The sequence below is a fragment of the Acanthisitta chloris genome, unplaced genomic scaffold (genome assembly GCF_000695815.1).
Source record: "Acanthisitta chloris isolate BGI_N310 unplaced genomic scaffold, ASM69581v1 scaffold38661, whole genome shotgun sequence".
NCBI classification, from domain to species: Eukaryota; Metazoa; Chordata; class Aves; order Passeriformes; family Acanthisittidae; genus Acanthisitta; species Acanthisitta chloris.
This window is the reverse complement of record NW_008658365.1, coordinates 2,813-23,509: the sequence shown is the minus strand read 5'-3', so window position 1 is coordinate 23,509 and position 20,697 is coordinate 2,813. Positions and strand designations below refer to the sequence as shown.

At 37.7% G+C, this 20,697-nt stretch overlaps 1 protein-coding gene across 1 annotated transcript; it reads left to right on the top strand.

Annotated features, from left to right (window-relative positions):
* The first annotated feature begins 4,061 nt into the window (after positions 1 to 4,061).
* Positions 4,062 to 20,403, top strand: LOC103812063 (ras-associated and pleckstrin homology domains-containing protein 1-like). Its single transcript, XM_009085069.1, has 11 exons — positions 4,062 to 4,109; positions 5,367 to 5,444; positions 6,791 to 6,950; positions 9,040 to 9,161; positions 10,869 to 10,934; positions 12,809 to 12,952; positions 14,165 to 14,275; positions 17,006 to 17,104; positions 17,716 to 17,836; positions 19,451 to 19,593; positions 20,242 to 20,403. The coding sequence occupies exons 1-11, from the start codon at positions 4,062 to 4,064 to the stop codon at positions 20,401 to 20,403; spliced, it is 1,254 nt and encodes a 417-aa protein (XP_009083317.1).
* Positions 20,404 to 20,697: the final 294 nt, after the last annotated feature.

Here is a 20,697-nt window from a genome sequence, read left to right as displayed (position 1 = left end):
TGATTTCACGTATCTTAGATCAGTTTTGTTTGTTTGTTTCTTCCTTCCCCTTTCTTGCTTTTCCCTGGTCCCAGATCCTAGTACTTTTTCTTCTGTAACTAATTGGCCTAGGTAGCCCCAGTGAAAAGCCTGATCTAGAGCTGTTACAAGACAGGTCCTATTCAGAGGCAAGCAGGATGATAATGTGATGCAATTGGTTGCTTCAAGGGATAAAGAGCTAGTGAAATTCCTTTGGATTTTTTCTTCAGCATTACTAGCTTTGACAAATCTAATTTGAGTAGCCTTTCAGGGAGACAGCAGAATGTATGTCTCTGCTGATTAAGATTCTGTTCTGCTGTACCTTGGAGCATACCTTCAAAAGGGCACGAGGTCTAGTTGGAGTCATTAACCAGTGGTGCACCTGAGAGGTCAATACCAGGTCCAAGTCTTTTCAACATCTTTGTTAGTGATATGGTGGGGTCTTCTTTGTCCTAATAGGGGGGAAGAAGATCCCTTCTGTAGGAACTTGAGACAAGGGCTAGTATGACTCTGAGATGTATTTAAAATGTAACTGCTGTTTCCCAGTTTCCACTCAGATGCCATCTTCTGTTTGAGTTAGGCTTCTAATAGCAAAAGGTTTGTGGATGATGCACAGAAGTAGAACAAAGGAGAAATAGGGCACTACCCCAGTGCAGTGTCATTGTAATATTTAAGACCTTTTCAGGTGAATAATTCTCAGACACAGTTCCTAAAACAACACTACTGCTTTACATGCATTTCTGTATTTAGTAACATAATGTAATATGGTGACAATGTCAGGACTGTTCCAGAGGTATAGAAAACTCTGTATGAAGCTGGGAAGGAAGAAGGAGGAAATGCATAGTGAGTCTACATTAGGGAGGATGAACCCGTCATCAGGAAAATAGCTGCTATACGTTAACATTCAGTGAGCTTTGAGAGAGAGTCATCTTGCTCCCCTTTCTGCTTTACCCAGATGCAGGTTATTCTGAGTTATTTTGAGAAGAAAGGTAATAAAACATGTTTTGAAAATGGTCATGAACTGCTGCTGTAAACACAAGTTCACTGTTTATAATGGACTGTGCCACTATTGTCACACACTTTTTTGGTCTAGGAGTGTTCTGCTTGTCCTAATGAGTTTATCAAGAAATGCAGAGCTGCTCTTAATATTCATACATTTGGTTTTCCCCTTCTAGTGCTGATCCCGTACCATTTGTATCAGTGTTCTTTCTAATAATAAATGAAAGCAACCAACAGAAAATGCTTTATTAACGTGAATGTTCTGATTGAGATACATGAAGCATGGGACTCATAAAGATGTCTTGAAGTTAGGTGTACAAATGGAGAAGTTAATACGGTGTTCTTGGGTAACAGGAACCTCTGTTTCAGTAAAAGTTCTGCAAGGAGAGTCCTTGCAATACAGGTGATTGCCTTTTTATCTGACACTAGACTGTAGCTGGGAAAGTAAACAGTGGATACCTGTTTCTGGTCCTTCAGAATTCAGTGCTACCTGTGTATTTAGTTCTCTTCTTATACGCATTCAAACAAAGAATTCAGAGAAAAATTTCTAATACTAAACCTAAAAGAAGAAACTTCTTCTATGCATCTTGTGATTTGCGTATCTACCCTGGTAACTTAGGTGAAATGTGGCCTTTGTTACTTAGCTCTTACCATTTAATTTCTGGCTTTCCTAAGTTCCATAACCTTACTTAAGTGATTCCCCCCCTCTTTTTTCCCATTGCCTGTTATCTCTCTTAAAGGGATCAGTTAATTGCAATTTAAAAATGTAAAATGAAACAGAAAAATAAAACCTCAGCCTAGAAATGTGAGGCTCAAAATCATTTGAACAAGGTCAGCTGTCATTGCATGCATCTTGCATTTTTGATGTTAAAACACAGCTGAAATATTTTGTAATTGTGTATTTGATTGGAAACTGGGACAGGGAACTGTGATTGTCATTATATTAAGGAGATCTTAAATATATTTTTTGTATTGTTCTTTCCAATATTCCCCTGTAGGCCAAAATTATTGAAAACAGAGTTCTGGTGTAAAAATGCAAAGAAAAAGGTGTTAATTTATTACCATTGAGTTGCAGAGATGGACTTTTTTTTGTTTTAGTTCATAATATGTTAGGATATTGAATTAACAAACATAACTATGTTGCCAAGTATACTTTAAATCAGGTGTAATGTTTTCCATAACCAAAAGTAATCCTGGCTTAAAGCTTTAAAAAAAGTGTAACAATACTCCCAAAGTAGTCCTGTTAAAGTGAGGAATTTATGTTGCAATATGACAGTGATGTACTGCTACTGAAGGAGAATATCTTTTTCCTATCAGAGATGGAAACGACACTCCTGCGTGTTTTGTGTTTTCCTGCAGTGGGTGTATGTATGTATCTCCTTTATGCTTTTTCAAAGCCTGTCTGTGACCATCAAGGCAGGGCTCACCAAGGAGTTCATTCTGCTGAATCTTTCTGCTGTGCTAATTTTCATCCAGACCAGCTCTGTGACCGTATTGTCTGCGTGGCCACAGGAGCACTGTGACTGCTGTAACTGAGAAGTAGTGCTGTGCAAGGGAGTCAGGTGTGTTGGACTGTGTGTCCCAGCCTGGTTAGTTTGTGGTGTTAAATGGTTTACAGTTGCAGTTGGCTATTTTTGCCATCTGTCACCTTTCTCCCTATTCAGTGAAAAAAGGCTATTAGCTTAGTACAAGCTGGTGGGTTGCACATGCTTCCCCCCACTGGTTTCTAGTGCAAGGGAAGAGAGAGTTTGGGTTTGTGTGTAAGTGCAGTTTTGGGGTGGCTTTGATGGGGAGGGGATGACTTTTCTTGAGCCATTAGGAGAGATAGAATAAATTACTGGGAGTTTTGAAGAATTCTCCAATCAGTAAATTATTTTATCAGGTAATCAAAATAGATAGTTCTTTCTTCTGCTCCAGTGAACCATCATTTACCACATCAGCAGTGATGCAGCCAGTGACCTGAGCACTAACTATAAAGTGAAACTTGAATAGCTTAAAATCCTTGACTACCATATGCTTTGAGAAATTTGTGGGTCTTGCTTTCTTTTCCTCTGTGTTTCCAGGAGTAGATTCAGACCCATTTTTATAATTCGTTGCTGATTGAAACTGGTCCTTATTTTGGTAAATGTAGTTCTGGGAGGTTTTTAAATTTAAACTGACTTTGCTAAACTGTAATAAAGTATAAGAAATCCTATCTTTGGACCCACATTAAAACTGAGTAGGAAATGAAAAATAATTGGTAGGGATTAAAATCATAAATCCTCAAAATCCTTTTATGTCTACATAGTTATTTTTAAAAGCATTTGAGGATGGATTATAAAGTTTGAGATCACCAAAGGTATTTTAGCTGTTGGTACAGGTGTAGGAGAGGCTGCCAGCAGATTCTTTGTTGCTTGCCCTCGTGTTGCTGCCTGTGAAGTGCTCCTGCTGGGGTTTGCAATAGGTAGTTGCATCACACAGGTGTACAGTGAAATGGACTGGAAAATTGTGCTGCCTGACTTCAATGAAGAGCAAAACCAAAAGTGCTCTCAACCTTTGTCCAGCACTAAAGGTTTATAGTTGGGTTCATGAGCAACTTTTTTAAACCATGAATTAGTTTCACCAAATGTATGATAAAATAGAAAAAGTCTTTTGCTTCTGCTGATTTCATAATGCACAGGTGCATAGCATCACTTTTAGGAACTTTAAAGTCTTTATAGCCTTATTTTTTAGTAATAGTTCATTTCTACAGATTGAAATGGTTGGTGTTAAGGAATAAGAAGAATAAATGATTCTTGGTGGTATGACAGTTTGTTTTTCATAGAATGCAAATCTGATTTAACCTTTCGAAGCTGTATGACACTATTGTTACTGTGAACGAAAAGTCATAGCTCCCTGCGGACTAGGAAAAGCTATGTTCCTGGATAATTCAGTTCCCAGATACTGTTTCAGGCTTGCATTATTTCAGCTCATGTCAACCAACTGGTTTATTTTATTTAAAAAAAATATGTTTCCCAAAAGGCAGCACAGTCCTGTCTAGCTGATGACTTTTTCTGGTGCACATTATGGCCACAGGTGTGAATGACCAAAAGCTACTAAGTAAACTGCAACAAGTAAGGAGGGAGTGTTCTTTAGTAGTTCATACAAATATTAGTAACTCATTGGGGAGCAGAAAACTTAAACTGTGGATTTCAGGGCAGCTGGATCTTGTCTTTTACAAGGAAGGCAACCATCTGAAAACATGGTAAAGAAACCACAGGTTACATTCACACAAGAAAGCAATGGAAAACCAAATGTCTGTGGCATGCTGAATGTTGCTGTGAGGGGCTGTGCTACTTTGGATTGGAGAAAAATCGTAATTTTTCTTTTTGAAAGAGATTCTTTTGGAAGGGATTTGTTTATGTAATATATTTTTTTATTGTGCTAAACATTTTAAAATTATTCTGATGCTTTTTTGATATTAATCACAATGAACATCCACAGTATAAGGTTTTGGAAGTCTGAAACCTGCATATGTAATTTTAAAAACAGAGGTTGCTTGTTCAGCTGCATGTTTCAAATGCAGTTTCAGCAGAATTACTGATAATCTCCAGAATTTAAAAATCTGTATTGCTGGTCTTACCATACACAGTTTTCTTTAGCATCAGCAGATGGATTTAAGTTACCTGAGTTTTTAATGCATTTCCAGTTATTAAAGAAAAGATTACTTAGAAGAACATCAAATAAAAGATGCTGATTTGCTTTATGTATCTTAAAATACTGAAAGGAAGGAGAAATGTAGCTTGGATTTAGTAACGATAAAAGGAGTGTTCAACCATCTTACTGCAAATTGATTTAATAGTTTCAAATCTTTCAAACTAATGCACGTAGCATGGAATCCTATTTATAGAATGTGTTTTCCATACTTTCTGTGTGCTGTTAAATTCTGATACTTCTCAGTGTGCTATTTGTGTTTTATGTTGATTAACCAAAAATCTGTTGGGTGTACTCCATTGTACACTCTCTTGTTGAATATGTGTTGTCCAAACCTATGACTGTAAATATATGATATGCTCAAATATTTCTATCTGCACAAGGCTATTTACAGTACGGAAGAAGAAAGAAATGTTTAATATGTCTATACAAAATTTACACCTCCAGTATGTTCTTCTGGAGGTAATGGCAGTTGTATTTCTAAATAGGAGGTAGTAACATTATTTGTCTTAAAAAAATAATAGTTTTCATCATCACTAAGAAATAGTTGGGGATTTATAGGTGAGCAAATCAGCATTTCAGTTCATGTTTTGAAGCACGGTAACCTCAAAGTTAAATCCATGGAAACCAGACTGAAGTTTGTGTTAACTGGAATTGTGTGTGTTGTGTCCCCCTAGGAGGAACAGGCTGCCAAAATCAAAGCTGAGAAGATTAGGGTTGCATTAGAGAAAATTAAAGAGGCACAAGTGAAAAAGGTAAGTCAGTTATATTAGTTTTAAAGATTCTTATTTTATTCTTTTTCACCTGGAAAATGCAGGCAAACTTCTCATTTGTGTCTATTACCCTTAAGTTACCCGAAATAAAATAGGCACAACGTAATGTTCTAGTCTTGAGTGGTGATGTGCTTTCCCATCTAGAGTGGGTCTAATAAAGAAAATCCTAGGATATGGAATAACATCGTTTTTCTTAAGGAATAGCTTATTTTGCAGCCAGTGCACATCTGAGAGGACTTTGCCATCTTCCACCCAGAACTGAAATGAAGGTTCAGCCTCCTGAGATTTGTCCTTGTATATTCTACACTTAGTCATTTAAATTTTGTGCCTGTCTTCTTTATGAACCCCTTCTCATTCTGCATAGCAGGATTTTTCCAGTGATAAATGGAAGACAAGTATTCCAGACAGAAGACAGGGATTACCAAGTGGAGAAGGTCTACTGACATTACTAGATGAACTCTCAAAAAGTACAGAGTTCTCTTGAAATTTGGCATTCTTATTTTAGGACTGGAGTTTTTCAGTAGCTTAAAATGCCTTTTACATTAGGTGTTTATAGATCAGAAGCAGAAAAGCTGTCTTGTCTGGAAGATGGGAATTAACAAGCCAACCAGTGTATTAGAACTAGGAGACTTTAACTTTTCCAGCTGAACAAGATGTAAAACCGGAAGTATAATGATGGCAAAAAACATCTGTTGTCTTAGGTTTTTTGATGGGTTAAAAACATGACTGGATTTTTGTTTCTGGGCAGTGACCTCTTTAAAATGCCAATGAAAAGCCACTGTGTTTTAAAAGCAGATCTTTTTCTTTCTCATTACTGCTTCATACTCCCCAGAAAAATAAGATTTAGTGTAGTATAGATATATTGTTTACATAATCACCATTTTTAGAAAATACAGAGGAAGGAGGCAGAAAGCTTGAATTGCAAATCTGAAAGCTTGTGCAGAACTCTATCTATGTTTGTTTCACCTAAATATGTGAGAAAAACTGTCTCAAAGACACTTTATTAATCAGAACAGGACATCTTAGCAGGAGGGATTTTTTCCTCTCTAACACACAACTAAAGCACATTGTTATTGTGTTGGAAAGACCTTTATATTTGCTCTTTAATACTGAAGGAGAACAGTTATCTTGTTAAGCATTGAAGATCCAGATATCTAACCATCATTTATGGCTTCTTATATTTTGAGGGAGTGTTTTGATTGAACTTAGTATTTTGTGCTATTTTAAGAAAATCTTAGAAGAATAAACAAGATCTTAAAACCAATATTTTTATTTGAAATGTGGTAAATTCATAATTCTTCTTGTTTTCCTGATTTTCTGCTTAATAGTTGGTGATCAGAGTCCATATGTCTGATGACAGCTCAAAAACAATGATGGTGGATGAGAGGCAGACAGTGAGACAAGTATTAGACAACCTGATGGACAAATCACATTGTGGCTACAGTTTAGACTGGTCATTGGTGGAAACCATCTCTGAACTGCAAATGGGTAAGTAATAATTATAATTATTTATAATTTTTATCTATTGATGCAACAGTTGTCTCTGTCCTCAGAATGAGTTAAATACTTCCCTTCATCATGTTATTCATCTTGTTAATTAATGTGGTAAATGCTAATCCATGTAATAAAGCTCATGATTGACATTGTTTCAGAATGACCTGGAAATTACTTCTTCTCTCATGTTAAAAGCATGGCTGGATTCTGTGATGTGATATAGCCATTTTACTAATGTTTAGTCACTGAGCCTCTTGGTTTTGATGTGTTCCTTACAGAAGAAAGAGATAAGGGATCAAAAACTCACTGTGTGTTTTCCTCTTTGTAAATAGTATTTTGAACTGGTCCTAGTAGCTTTTATTGCAAAATTGGCTACATTTTTTCCCTGTTAAATATTTTAATGCAATTAGCAATATTCGTCTAAGAACAGTTAAAGCTCCTTTGTGCTGCATTGCACATACCACAATGTAAGTTGCTCATTGAGCCAAAGGATATAGCATCTGAATGGGTAAAGTGCACCTTATCCATTAACTTTTGATTAAAGAAAAGCACAGAACCGAACCCAAATGACTTGATTCCAAATTACAATGAATGTTAATATTTCCTCTTTCTCTTTTAGTGGAACGTTTTCTTTTTCAGGTAGCATAGCATGTTAACATTGCTTGTTGTTAGGAAAAAACCCAGGTGGTTGTGGGGTGACAGGGTATTTGAATCTTCAGCCTATCATGTGAAAAATAACATGAGGCTCAAAACCTTAAAATTTTAATAAAATGTATGCTTGAAATGACAGCTGATGCATTTTGAAAGCTATCCAGTTTCACTAATGAGGCTGCAGTGGGATTTCAGCTTTTATATCATGGTCGTCAAAAGCTTTTTCATTCTGTTCTTTCATTAGATAATGCCTTATTTACTTTCTTGAGGCAGTGTTGCTGGGTTGGTGATAGAGCTTGATGTGAAAGTCATGAATTGTAATTCAAAAGCTTCTTAGAAAGATCTCACCAAGACCTCAGTAACGTTGTGTTGTCATCTGAAACCTTAATTCGTTCCCTACAGATGACATTTTGTTGCACTCACACCAAGATCTGTCATTTGAGTCTTCATTAGCATTAGCTTCTAGGTTGGGATATGATGTGTGCCATATAACCTTTGTAAAAATGTGATGAAATTAATTTTGTGCGAAAAGAATCATGTTCTGCTTTCAGGTGAAAGGCCGGGCAAGTCCCAAAGGATTCTGAAAAAATTAATTTGCTGAAATGCTACTGTGTGGCCTATCTGAAGAGGGAGCAAATTGCAGAAAGCTAGTTTGTACTTCAGTGTCTTTGAAAGGAGGAGAAACTTGATCTAGTGGTTTTCCCAAAGATGTCTTCATCCATATTTATTTTAGAATTAGAATTTTCAGCTATTTTTCTACCATGTCAGTAAATTTTCCTGTTTTTCCTTACCCTATTCTCATTTGTCTATTTTCAGTATTCTGTATCTAGTTATGGCTATTTCAACAGGGTCAAAGCACAGAGTTCTCAGAAGCCATTCTTGAGACATCATTTATTCAGCAAAGGAGATTGTAAGAAGTAGACAGTGTCACTTTACAGATTTCTTTACAATACGCCTACTAATCATGGCTATTCTGCATTTCAGAAGTATTTTGTTTTCCCTCTGATCGTTGTCCATTACTTTTTTGATACTTTATGGGTGAGATAGTGATTGGGGAAACAAGTTCTGTGATGAAAATGTTGCTGAAAATGTGTGATAACCTTCTTACTTGTGCTCATCAAATTTGAAATGTCATTTGAGCCTGCAGTGTTCATGTAGGATGGTAGACTTTGTCAAGTTAAAAAGAAATAAAAACACTTCATATATTTAATGGAACTGTAAGCCTGAAGAGATGGAAGGCTGTGTTGAGTGACTGTATGTCTGAAAGTTGTCTTAAGTTCTTTCAGTTTCTTCTCATAAACTTCTTCCCCATTGTACCTTGAACTCTATTTTCTCTGCATATATGCCTTGTCTCCTAGATATGAGTACAGATTAGTTTTTGTCACAAAACATGACAGATTTGAAAGTATTTGCTGTCTTGTTGTTGCTGCAGAAAGGATCTTTGAAGACCATGAAAATTTAGTTGAAAATCTCCTGAACTGGACAAGAGATAGTCAAAACAAACTAATGTTTGTGGAACGTATTGAGAAATACGCACTTTTCAAGAACCCACAGGTAAGCCTGAGATTCATGTTGGCTTTGTGTGTGACTGACTGCAGCTTCTTTATTTGGTAGTGTTAATTTCCATACTTCCATTTGGATACTTGGTTATGTGTTAAAATGCCAGGCAACTTTACAATTAGGTACCCTGTACATCCACAGTGGTGTTGGCACAGAATCAAGTCTCTTGCAGATAACCATGAGCTGAAGCAATCTGTTTGCTAATATGTGTGTGTGTAGTTGTAATGGAGATGAAGACAGGCAGTTTCAGGGGATTTACAGAAATACTTGGTGCTGCTCAAATATGTAAATATACAAGACAGGTGCTGACAGGTATTGCTAATAGTAATGCCTCTCCACTGTGCGTTCTTACGCTGCTGGCGAGAAGTGGAAGACAGAATCTAAGAGAATGGCTGTGCCATGGCCAAATGGCAAGTGAAGAGAAGAGAGCATGTGTCACTCCTGTGGAAGTTAGGACCTGCCTATATTCACCTGTGTTTCCTGTTCCCTGGCTAGGCAACCAAAGGCCCCTCTTCTCTCTCAAGTGGCCCCAAGGACCTCTCTTCTCTCAAACAGTAGCTACCGATTTGTTGTCTGGCAGCAGTTCAGTCTTGTAAAGGAGTGGATGAAAAGAAACAGAAAAGCAGAAGGTGGCTCTTTGAAGAATTTGAATTGCAAAGAACTGGATATACTATCACTTGATCTCTCTCTTAACTCTTAGCTAATGAATTCCCTGTTGGGGTTATAGATTAATTGTGTATCTGTGTGGCAGCTATGTGCTAATTCCTTGGATTTAAGCTGGTTATCAGTTCTGCATCCTCATCCTTTGGGACAGCATCAGTGTGCTTGATTTTACATTTCTTTTTTTAAAGCAAGAGCTGAAAGCAAGGTCTAATTGCAAGTGCTTTAAGCTGAGGCAGTGAAACTACGTTCTTTTTAAAAGCTTGTAGTTGATGCGTTTCCTGTCAGTACAAATGGTAGGCACTGCCAACAAGAATGAGATACCAGCATAAACCAAGTATTTCTCTTTGGTTTAAAATATTGAACTGGCTAAACTTGGTGAATATTGAGTTTCTTCCAGTATTAAAGCTAGGGGTTAGAAAGATGATGTTTTTCATTATCGCAGTCTTTTCCAAACTGACTAAGAGTACAAAACTTAATCAATAAGATAGGGTACTTATGCATAATTTGGTTCCTTTTGAGAGGACAAGAAGTATTTTATTTAGTGATTCTTCATGAAAAAGAGATACTTTTATTCAGCAAAACTGTCATTGCAAGGTAGCAAGAAGTTCCTTACTTCTATGTGTGCTTCTTTGTACGGCACGGGTGCAAATAATGGCAGCACATAGCAAGTTCAAAGATCTCTGGGGTCTTTTTGTGTTTTTATTGTGGGATTTCCAAGTTCACAGTATTTTTATTTCTGGATGCATGGTAACAATACATCTGTTTGATTTGTGGAAAGTCAGGATAAAGTCGTGAGGCTGTTAACATAGGAGTATGGACTGATTTTTACTTCTGATAAAGGTGATTATAACTTAGTTCAATGTATTATTTAGCAGTCTGACAGTTTCAATTAGACTACAAAGTTCTGTTCTATTAGCTCATTGTTCATAGTTAACAGCTGTTTTTTTCTTACTGCCACAGAAAGGTAAACAAAAAGTGTTACTTGGCTTGATTTCAGAATGCCTATAGAAATAAATACTAAGGGTTTTTTTGTTACAGAACTATCTGCTGGGGAAGAAAGAAACCTCTGAGATGGCAGACAGAAATAAAGAGGTGCTGCTAGAGGTAAGACTGCCAGATCAAAAAAGGTCTTAGAGGTCATTTCAGAGCTGCAAACTAAACTCTTAAAAGGTTGTGGTGATTGAAATTGGTGGATGTTGCTGAATGTAATTCTGGAAAACTGGGAATGGAATGTGTTACATTGGAGCTAAATGGCTCTTTTAATATTACTCTGTTTCAGATGTGATCATTTAATAAAATGTTTCTCTATTTAGTTTAATAACTAAAATACCATACACAGTGATAATCAAAATGAGATTGCCTGTAACTATGGCTTGAACCAGTTGAAATTTGCACAACTGTCCCCAGGTTTTTTTGACCTGTGGTGACAGAGATTTTTTTTTTTACTAGTACTTTCCAATTTCTTATTTTCTACAGAGTACTAGAGCATTGGTTTAGTGACTCATCTGAGTTAATATTTCAAATTTTGTGTGTAATCAAAGTAGTTAAGAATGGTTTTAGTTAGATTTTAAAATAAAAGCCAAATATGAAATTTTAAAAAATGAGTGACAGAAAAGTAATTCTATCGAACACATTAAGCACTTTACAGAACTAAGAACAAAAAACGTGTGAAGCAAATAAAACAAACAGTAACAGAGCCTCCATAAGCAGAAAACCACATGTTTTTGTGGCATGGCTGAAATGCCACAGCTTCTACTTGATTTCGGAATAATGATCATGACTTACATAGTTACACAAAAGTAAATATTTTTGGTATTTAATTTTGGATTAAACTTGATTTAATCCAAAATTAAAATTAAATACTTAGAGCAACAAGGCTGGTGGAGCAACTTGAGCACATGTGCTATGAGGAGAGGCTGAGGGAGCTGGGGTTGTTTAGCCTGGAGAAGAGGAGGCTCAGGGGAGACCTTATCACCCTCTACAACTCCCTGAAAGGAGGTTGTAGTCAGGTAGGGGTTGGTCTCTTCTCCCAGGCAACCAGCAGTAGGACAAGAGGGCACAGACTCAAGCTCTGCCAGGGGAGGTTTAGGTTGGATATTAGGAAGAGATTTTTTACAGGGAGAGTAATCAGGCATTGGAATGTGCTGCCCAGGGAGATGGTGGATTCACCATCCCTGGAGGTTTTCAAGACAAGACTGGATATGGCACTTAGTGCCATGGCCTAGTAACCACAGTAGGGCTGGACTCAGTGATCTTTGAGGTCTCTTTCAACCAGGTTGATTCTATGATGCACTTTAACTTACAAGTAGCATATGCATGTTCTTAGTATATTGTTAACATGGGTTTTAATAAGTGCTCGCATGTATACTGTGGATCAAAAAGATGCTTGAAGCCATGGCATGCAGAGAGTTGTAATTCTACCTAATTCTTTCTGTCTAGTAGGATTAGTCATGAGTCTCTGTGCTGCATATTAATCTGGGGTGTATTTAAAGCATTTGTTTTTCCCTGTTAGCTCTTCATAAATAGAACCTCAATAGAAATTGTAGTGTTGTTGGCAGTTAGTAGCAACAAAGTATTCTTGAAATGAATTATAGCTGTATCTGATGGATGGGCAATTAGGTTTTGTGTGTGCTTACCCATATGTGACTCTATCTATAATGTGACCTCGTGACCTTAAAGCCACTAAAGCCATTGGGGGATCTGTTACTGATAAGCAGTGGCTAGAAAATCTTTACAGTAGCTGCTAGTGGGGTTTTTTTGTCACTGTTGCACTGAGCAAATGCTAAGGTGCTCTGTAGTGCTTGTCTGAGTTACCTTATTGCTTCTATGATTAATCTGCAGTACATATCACTGTGTGAAAAAAGGATCCGTGCCTGTTATTTGTGCATTCCTTAGATCAAAGTATTTCAGTCATTCAAAACAAAGCACTGCATGCTCTGTGTTTTATCTGTTTCCCAAACCACTGTGTTTATCATCAGGAATGTTTCTGTGGAAGTTCTGTAACTGTGCCAGAGATTGAAGGAGTTCTGTGGCTGAAAGAGGATGGTAAGAAGTCTTGGAAGAAACGTTACTTTCTTCTTCGAGCTTCTGGAATCTACTATGTCCCTAAAGGGAAGGCAAAGGTATGCTGTTTTAAAGCAATTTCCCTGCATTGTTTATTGCTGGTAAATAGTGTGCGTAAGAGTCAGCTTTAAATTATGGCTTAGCTGTGCCTTGCCTAGTGCCACATCCCTTAATTAAAAGGCTGGCTTTATCCTGGAAATACTGTGTAAATTACTTTGGCAGCATTGCATGCAAGGGGTGGAACCCCAAATCTAAAAATATAAGAAGACAAGGGTCTGCTTTTTTGAGTGAGTTCAGGGTTAGGTGTTCAGAAAAACTTGAAAAATTCTTGGTGGAGCTAAGAAGCTACCTTTTCTCAAGCAGAATTCAGATAGAGGACCAAATTGAACTGCAAATGCCAATCATGAAGTATCAGACCAGCTCCACAATTAGGCTGGAAAATTTCTTTGGGTTTAGTTAGTTCATATAAATGGGATTCTTACTGGACCAGTTGATAGTGCGTTTCTTGAACATGGTAAATATAATACCATTTCTTCAGTGTCACTTACTGCTGTTCTGTGTGTATCAATAACGAAAAGTAAATAGAAAGCTGCTACAAATACATTATAGCTTCAAGGCTGAACTACTATGAGTTCAAGTTGTCCATGAATCCATCAGTCCCGACAGCATCAACTTATTCCCAGTACGGGAAGTCCACCTCCCATACAGTTAGCAATGACGAAGAAATCTCTGTCAGTGTATCAGCTCCCTTTAGAGCTGAATACATCAGATTTTCTTTCCACAGCCTTTTACTTCATTAAGACAATCTGTATACAAAATAGCCTGTTGAATCCTGTGCCCTACAATCACTGCCAAACATCTTGAGAACTCTACTCACAGGCACACTGGAATTTGGACACCTTGATTATTCTCAAGATGAAATGTAACCAACAGCTCTTAACTTCCTGATCATCCAGTCATATTTACTTTCTCCTGATACCTGCTCTGAGTGAGCATTAGTAGTCTGGTGTAAAATGTTTTTAAAAGGCAAAATGCAGACAAAACCAGATTGAATTTGCAAAAAGGATGTCCTGGTTAAAAATTAACATCCAATGCAAGAGTTTATGCATGGCTGTATCTCCTTCTTGTATTGGTAGTTTTTGAATCAGATTGAAGTATTTGACCATAACTAGACCTTATATTAGTATTGATATTAACATTAGATTGGTTTTGTCAATGTATGTGGATTTCTTATAGAGATATCTGTACATCATTATTTTTGTCTGTAACAGGTGTCACGGGATCTTGTGTGCTTTCTGCAGCTAGACCATGTCAGTGTTTACTATGGACAGGACTATCGGAACAAATACAAAGCACCCACAGACTACTGTTTAGTGCTAAAGGTAACACTGCAGCAGTTGGGTATACCTTGAACACACTTCTACTTGTTCTAAACCATTAGTTGCTTTACATTTCATTTTTCTCTAGTTCTTGTATATGACATGAACAGTTGTTGCCTCTTCTCAGTGCTCCTCATGACTTCATGAACATTTTCATATTGACTTGAATTGTTTTATTTCCACTGCTGAGTGCCAGTCTGTCGTTGTTTGTCATACTAGAAAGCATACACTAAACTCTTCGTTTCCTATTTGCAACTTTATGCCTGACAACAAATTAGGTTCATTGAGAAAATACCTCTCAAAGTGCTAACTTTAGGCGGTTGCTGCCTTCTCAAGGTGTAGGTCCAGAGTTGTGCAGAAGCTGATATTAGTCTACCCTTATTGCCCAACCTGAGGAAAAGGGGATGCTGTAAAGGAAGAAATTTCTGAGTATAAATTACAGGTAGAAAGAACAAGTAGCAAAAAAATGTTAAAAAAACAGTGACCTGATCTTAAACTGTGAAGTTAATATCTTTAGTACATCAAGTTATTTTAATTGCATCAACACATTCCCCAGTTTCTCTTGACTCCCCACGCAGTGTTCAGAATGGTGCCAGTTCCTGCAAGATAGGTAGGTACAAAGCTATTTTAAAACAGGTTTTCACACTGTGTTCACATCAAGTAAAGTGTCTCCATGGATTTGAAAATGGTGACAGTACAAAGAGGTCGTTACAGTTGCACTTTCCCCTCCCCTGATCTGTAGCTCATGTGGTGTTGTGTATATCAGTCCATTAGAATGTTTTATGTACCTGGAGTGTGTGGCTGCCTGTCCACTGCCTAAAAAAGGGATTTCATCTTCCAGTAGACAGGGCAGCATGTACTTGGGCCCACCAAGACGTAGACACTGAATATTATATATGGGACATGATATTAATGGAGAAGTTTTCCACGTTCTTATAAGTCACTGGTGCAGTTACTCGAATGCAGCCAAAAATGTCAGTGTTTATAGGTATTTAAAAATTTCTTGAAGTAAATTGATTACTTCTGCTTAAATGTCACTTTCTATCCACATAATTTGGACAGGTTAATAGTGAATTCTTTCTTCAGACTTGTTGACCGCAGAGAATAAAACAGACTAAGTAGAATTTTTTTTAAAGTTCATTTATGCTCATTTCTGAGCATAAATGAATACACAAAAATGTTAATCAAACTTAATATGTCTAAATTGTCCCTTTAAGTAAATTAATGGGGTAGAGTTCATTCTGCAACTTACATGAAGTGAAACTTTGTTTTCAGTTGGAACCAATGATTCATCAAATTGTATTAAGCAGGATCGTGCTTTTGTAATGTTACGTCATTGTTTTATGTTAGTATGAATGTATAGCACCCACACTTCCTTTTTTTTTTTTTTTAATAGAAACACAGTTTTGTGCCACAAAGGTTCACTAAGCTGGGAAGTATCTCCCAAAACACAAACATAACATGTTATGGGAGAGCTGAGTGGCAAATACAAACCAAAGGCCGATTCTTACTGGGGTCTGGACTGGATTTGTCTTTACATGTTACCTTCCTTTGTTTATGCCAGAGCAGGTGCTGTGCTGTTGTTAGTATTATATACTAGCACACAAATGTTGTATTTAACTCCTTAGTCCTAAATGTTAGATTTCTGAGAGATTCTTTTATTTCTATATAACCAGATTTTTGAACTAGTCCTGGAAGAAGCTGTCTTGTTAGTCAAGTAATTATTTGTGCTTCTATAGACTCTTCTTTGTTATACGACATGTATGTGAAAGAGGCTGGTAGTAAAAGATTATTACAATTATCTAATATGACAAGGAAGTTCGTTACATATATTCTCTTGATAGAGATGTTATGTTCATTTTGAAATAATTGTGTTGAAAGACAACAGGATAAAATACTCTGAAAAGAGATTAAAAGCTCTTTGATATGTTTCAGAGAGTCTTCAGTAAAACTTAAATACCTCTGATCATCTAGCAAAACTCTGTGACACTGAACTGTAAGCTAATGCAGAAAATGATAAGAACTTGAGTAATCAGAGTTGCCCCAACAGCTGTGAGACATGTAACTTCTACAGCATGGACAGGAAACAACTGAGTAATCCATCCAGAATGATTTCCAGTGTCTGATCTTTGAAAGATATGAATTTTTTTTCTTAACTGCTAAGTTGATAAATACGGTGCCTTTTTATACATGCATATGGGAGCACAAAGTATTTTAGATGATAGCCCTGTATGGATCAGTAGGGTGGGAACCGTGAAGGCTCTACAGGCTGGAAATGAAATTATACCTAACAACATGTCATTTAGGGAGTGTCTCCCTTGAGCCATGCAAAGGCAGAGAAGACCAGTGTGTTTGTTTTCCTCTAATCTGTTTTGATGTGAAAGAAAGGTGAAATATCACTTGTCTCCCTCAAGTGGTGAGTTAATCCATAGGTTCGGAAGACTGTTAGTAGGTAGAAGGTACTAAAGCCCTAAAATAATGAAAGATTTAGCCTGCCTTAGCGTTTCAAACCTGCAATCATTGCATGCTGGACACACTGCCAATGTGTGTGAAATTCCCCACTGAAATTCACCTCCTGTAATACTCTGAAACATTTTTATGTGGGCTCTAATACAGGCTACTGTTGGAAAGCTTCCAGCATAAAGTTTGTCTGTGTAGACCTCAACAAGTAAATGGCTTCCCTTGCGTTCCTAGCGCTTAAAATATTGATGAGGATTAACAATTTTTCTGCAGCATCCTCAGATCCAGAAGAAATCCCAGTATATCAAGTATCTTTGCTGTGATGATGTAAGAACTCTACACCAATGGATCAATGGCATCCGCATTGCTAAGGTAACCTCTAGGCAGTCTGGCACTGTTGTCATGCGTGATTGTCATCACCTGTTTAAAACTATTTACAGTTATTTAGCAAAATACATGTTAAATGTAACTTCTCTCTGCCTTAACTGTTTTGAACTTGAATTGTACAATCTTCCTACATATTTCATTCTCTAGCAAAATTATTAGGCTTTGTTGTTAGAATAACTCAGTAATTGGGCCATTTCTTGTTTCTGCTGCACCCCTGTCACATGGAATTCTAACTGACATAGATCATGAATAGATTTTAGCCAACACTCTTACAAATGTTAGAAAGAAGGCTTATGGGGAAAGAGAACTTTGAAAACAGAGTTGTTTTCTAAGATCCCCAGCTTGGCTTAGTTTATTCATTGGCTCATTTCTTGCTTGACACTTATAGCATAAATAAACTGTTTTTCTTTCTTTCAGCTTTCTTTATTTTGCTAATTAAAAAAAAACTAATTTTGTCTGAGCTCCTTAGCAGAGAGCCTGTTGTTGCTCTGTGGGGGAAAAATAGGTGCAATAGAGAAGCCAGAGGTGTAGCTCAACAGTCTGAAGAGGATGCACAGTTATATGGAGTTGTTTAATTTTTTTGTCATTTTGCTTAGTATGGGAAGCAGCTATACATGAACTATCAGGAAGCATTGAAGAGAACAGAATCGGCGTATGACTGGACTTCCTTGTCTAGCTCCAGTATCAAGTCAGGCTCCAGCTCATCTAGTTTGCCAGGTAATCATGTGATCTATCCCATAATACAAAGATTTAATTACCTTTCTTATCTTCTACTGTCTGGACACCTCAAGAGAGATTGTTACAGGAAATGGACTGTTTCTCCAAAGTCTCTTATGCTATGTTTAGTCTAAAACATAGAATTGGTGTAACATATATATGCACATGTGCATAAAAACCTTTTGCTTGCAGTGGAGTATGTATTTGAAGTATTTGGCACCTTCTTGCTTACCTCCAAAAATTTTTTTTGATACTGAGAAGAGGAAATGCCATTACAAATTCCTGATACCTCTATTTGAAAAATCCAATTTATGTTGTAATGAGGCACAGAGCACACCTGTGTAGCTTTTAAACTGCTTTTGTTGACTGAAATATTTGAAATTGGAAAATGAGAAATAGTCCTTGCCCAAAGGCAAACATTGAAATAATCTCTTTAGAAGCAAACTTTGAAAGTACTGTTTCTGTTCCTAGGTCAAACTGTGCATGCCTGCAGTAATGTGCTCCTGTTTACCTCTCATCAGGACAGGACTGGCTTTATGTAGCACATAACAGTTGAAAAGTTGATGAATGGTTTATATAGTCTCATTTCACTGTTCAGAGCTGACTGCTATTTTGCCAGGTTCTTCTGAATCCTCAGGGGCCAGATTCATTACTGAAAATGTGCTGTTGTGTAAAAGTGTTTTGTCCATCACAGATACAAGTCAGGAAGTAATGCTGCAGAGTTGGACAGGTTCAGAAAGTAACCTGTGAGAACGAGCTAAGCAAATTCAGCCTAACTGGGAGGGCGTCATGTTCTTTCAGCTGTGTGGCACAGCTTGCCAGTGTAGCAGTAAGTTCTTGGTTACTGACAATTTCTCCATCCAAGCTAGATGTTCTTTTAATAGTGTATAGACATCTTCGTGCAGGGAGCTGAGCCACAGCCCACCAGCCATGCATGTCCTGCCAGAGCTGCATTCCAGCCTGTGCCTAAATGCTCTTTTTTCTCAGGGCAGTTTGGGATTACACAGAGAGCAGGTGCCAGGCTGAATAAAGCTGTCTGGTACTGGCTGCTGCTGTCTTTTCAAGACACCTTGTGAGCCCAGAGCATCATCTGTGTTTGTGAGTTACAGAATGCACTTCATTCCTTCTCTTCTGTTGAGGAATGGGCAGTCATAAGCAGTCTCTTCCTTGGCTATGGTAGTTTGCCTGTCCTCAGCCTATGTCCAGTGTCTGTTTCTTAGGTTGTGTTGGGAAGGAGTGCTGGAGAGAACAGACTGCATGCACTGCATGAAATGGGGATTTTCCCTAAGTGCAGGAGCTGTTGGATGTTCCAGAGCCAATACAACTGCAGTGTGTTTTTACTTCGAAGCATATCTGACATGCTGTTGTCTTTGTGCAGCTTCAGATTTGGTTAATGCCAAGGATCTGCTGCAGTGGTTTGTTTCCCAGACACTAACAGCCTGGACATGAGCTAGAGCTTATGCAGTAGTTACTGGGAGCAATGTCCTTTGGTGGGATAACATGTTTAAGAAGTATGACCAAGAAATGCCACGAAGAGTTGCATTATAAGTGTAGGATGTTACTCTTACATTCAGAAACATACACTAACTGTTTCTTAACTTTTTTTCTGAACAGAATCTCAATCAAATCATTCTAATCAGTCTGACAGTGGAGTTTCTGACACCCAGCCAGCTGGACATGTCCGTTCCCAAAGTATCGTCAGCTCCATGTTTTCTGAGGCCTGGAAACGAGGCACTCAACTCGAGGAATCCAGCAAGGTAACAAGAAGACATTAGTTTGAGAACCAACACCCAACAATATGTATGAGACAGTGTGATATACTCTTCCACCTCTGTCTTGAGTGGCATTTCTTCTCTTTTTTTTACTCTTACATTATTGATTTACACTGCTATATAATTGTTTTCTCAGGATTCACTTTTTCAGGGAATTCAGCCCTGGAACCTTTTGTTCTTGCTTTTATTTGTGTGCAGAGAAGCCCTCTGTTCTTTGAAGGCATGATACAGACCTTCTCATAGAGTCCTATTAACTGATGTTGAATGAAGACAAAATAAAAAGATGAGCTGTAACAAGTTGAATGAAATTCTTTCACTAAGATCTTTCTCCAGTTAAGTAGCCACATCTTTCCATTTTAAAGATGTGAGTAATTGAGACCTGAAGGCAGGTTTCTCTACTTAAGAGTACTTCAGTAGTTTTTACTCAAATGTTTTCTGTTACATTAGTTGGAAATGGAAACAGTAACCTCAGATACAGTCAAAACAAAAATACTGACATTGACTGCAGTTGTGGATTCAGTAAGACTCCGTGTCTCCTGTTGCTGGTAGAGAGTTGCATAAGATTGTAACCCGTTGAGCCTGGGGCTCAGTTCTGTTGTGATTTGGTTTAGTGTTCTGCCCTTTCTGTGGTAGTTGACTGGTGTAGCTCCTGGCAAAGACTTCCAAACACAGCAGAAATTCCACTTAAGCTGGTTTGTTGCCAGGCTTAAAGGAGTCCCCAGGTTCCTGAACAGCCTTGGCGTCGTTATTAACTGTGGCAGCTATGTGTGGAATTACATTGGCGAGATGCTGTGAGAAGCTGTCTTGTCTTCTCTCAGTTCTGAATCTTCCCCAGACCCCAGGTCCAAGGTAGCAAGCTTCTTAAAACTAAACCCATGGGTGACTATGCCTGGCAGTGGTGCTTCAGGTAAATAACTTAAAACAAGGTGAAAAGGTCCCAATTTCAAATAAGAAGGCACATGTGACAATGTGAGGCTGACATGGCTGCATTCTTTGGGGTTCATACCTTTTCTGCAGTGCCTGCAGGCTTGGAAATTTATTCCAGTAATAATATAGTACACAGTTCAGCAGTGTGGCTTGCTAAATTGT

Excerpts from the sequence above, each read along its gene's own strand:
- LOC103812063 (XM_009085069.1), top strand. The coding sequence starts at position 4,062 with ATGGCCACAGGTGTGAATGACCAAAAGCTACTAAGTAAACTGCAACAA. Across the intron at positions 9,162-10,868 it reads CACTTTTCAAGAACCCACAG|AACTATCTGCTGGGGAAGAA; the intron begins GTAAGCCTGAGA and ends TTTTTGTTACAG. Across the intron at positions 12,953-14,164 it reads TCCCTAAAGGGAAGGCAAAG|GTGTCACGGGATCTTGTGTG; the intron begins GTATGCTGTTTT and ends TGTCTGTAACAG.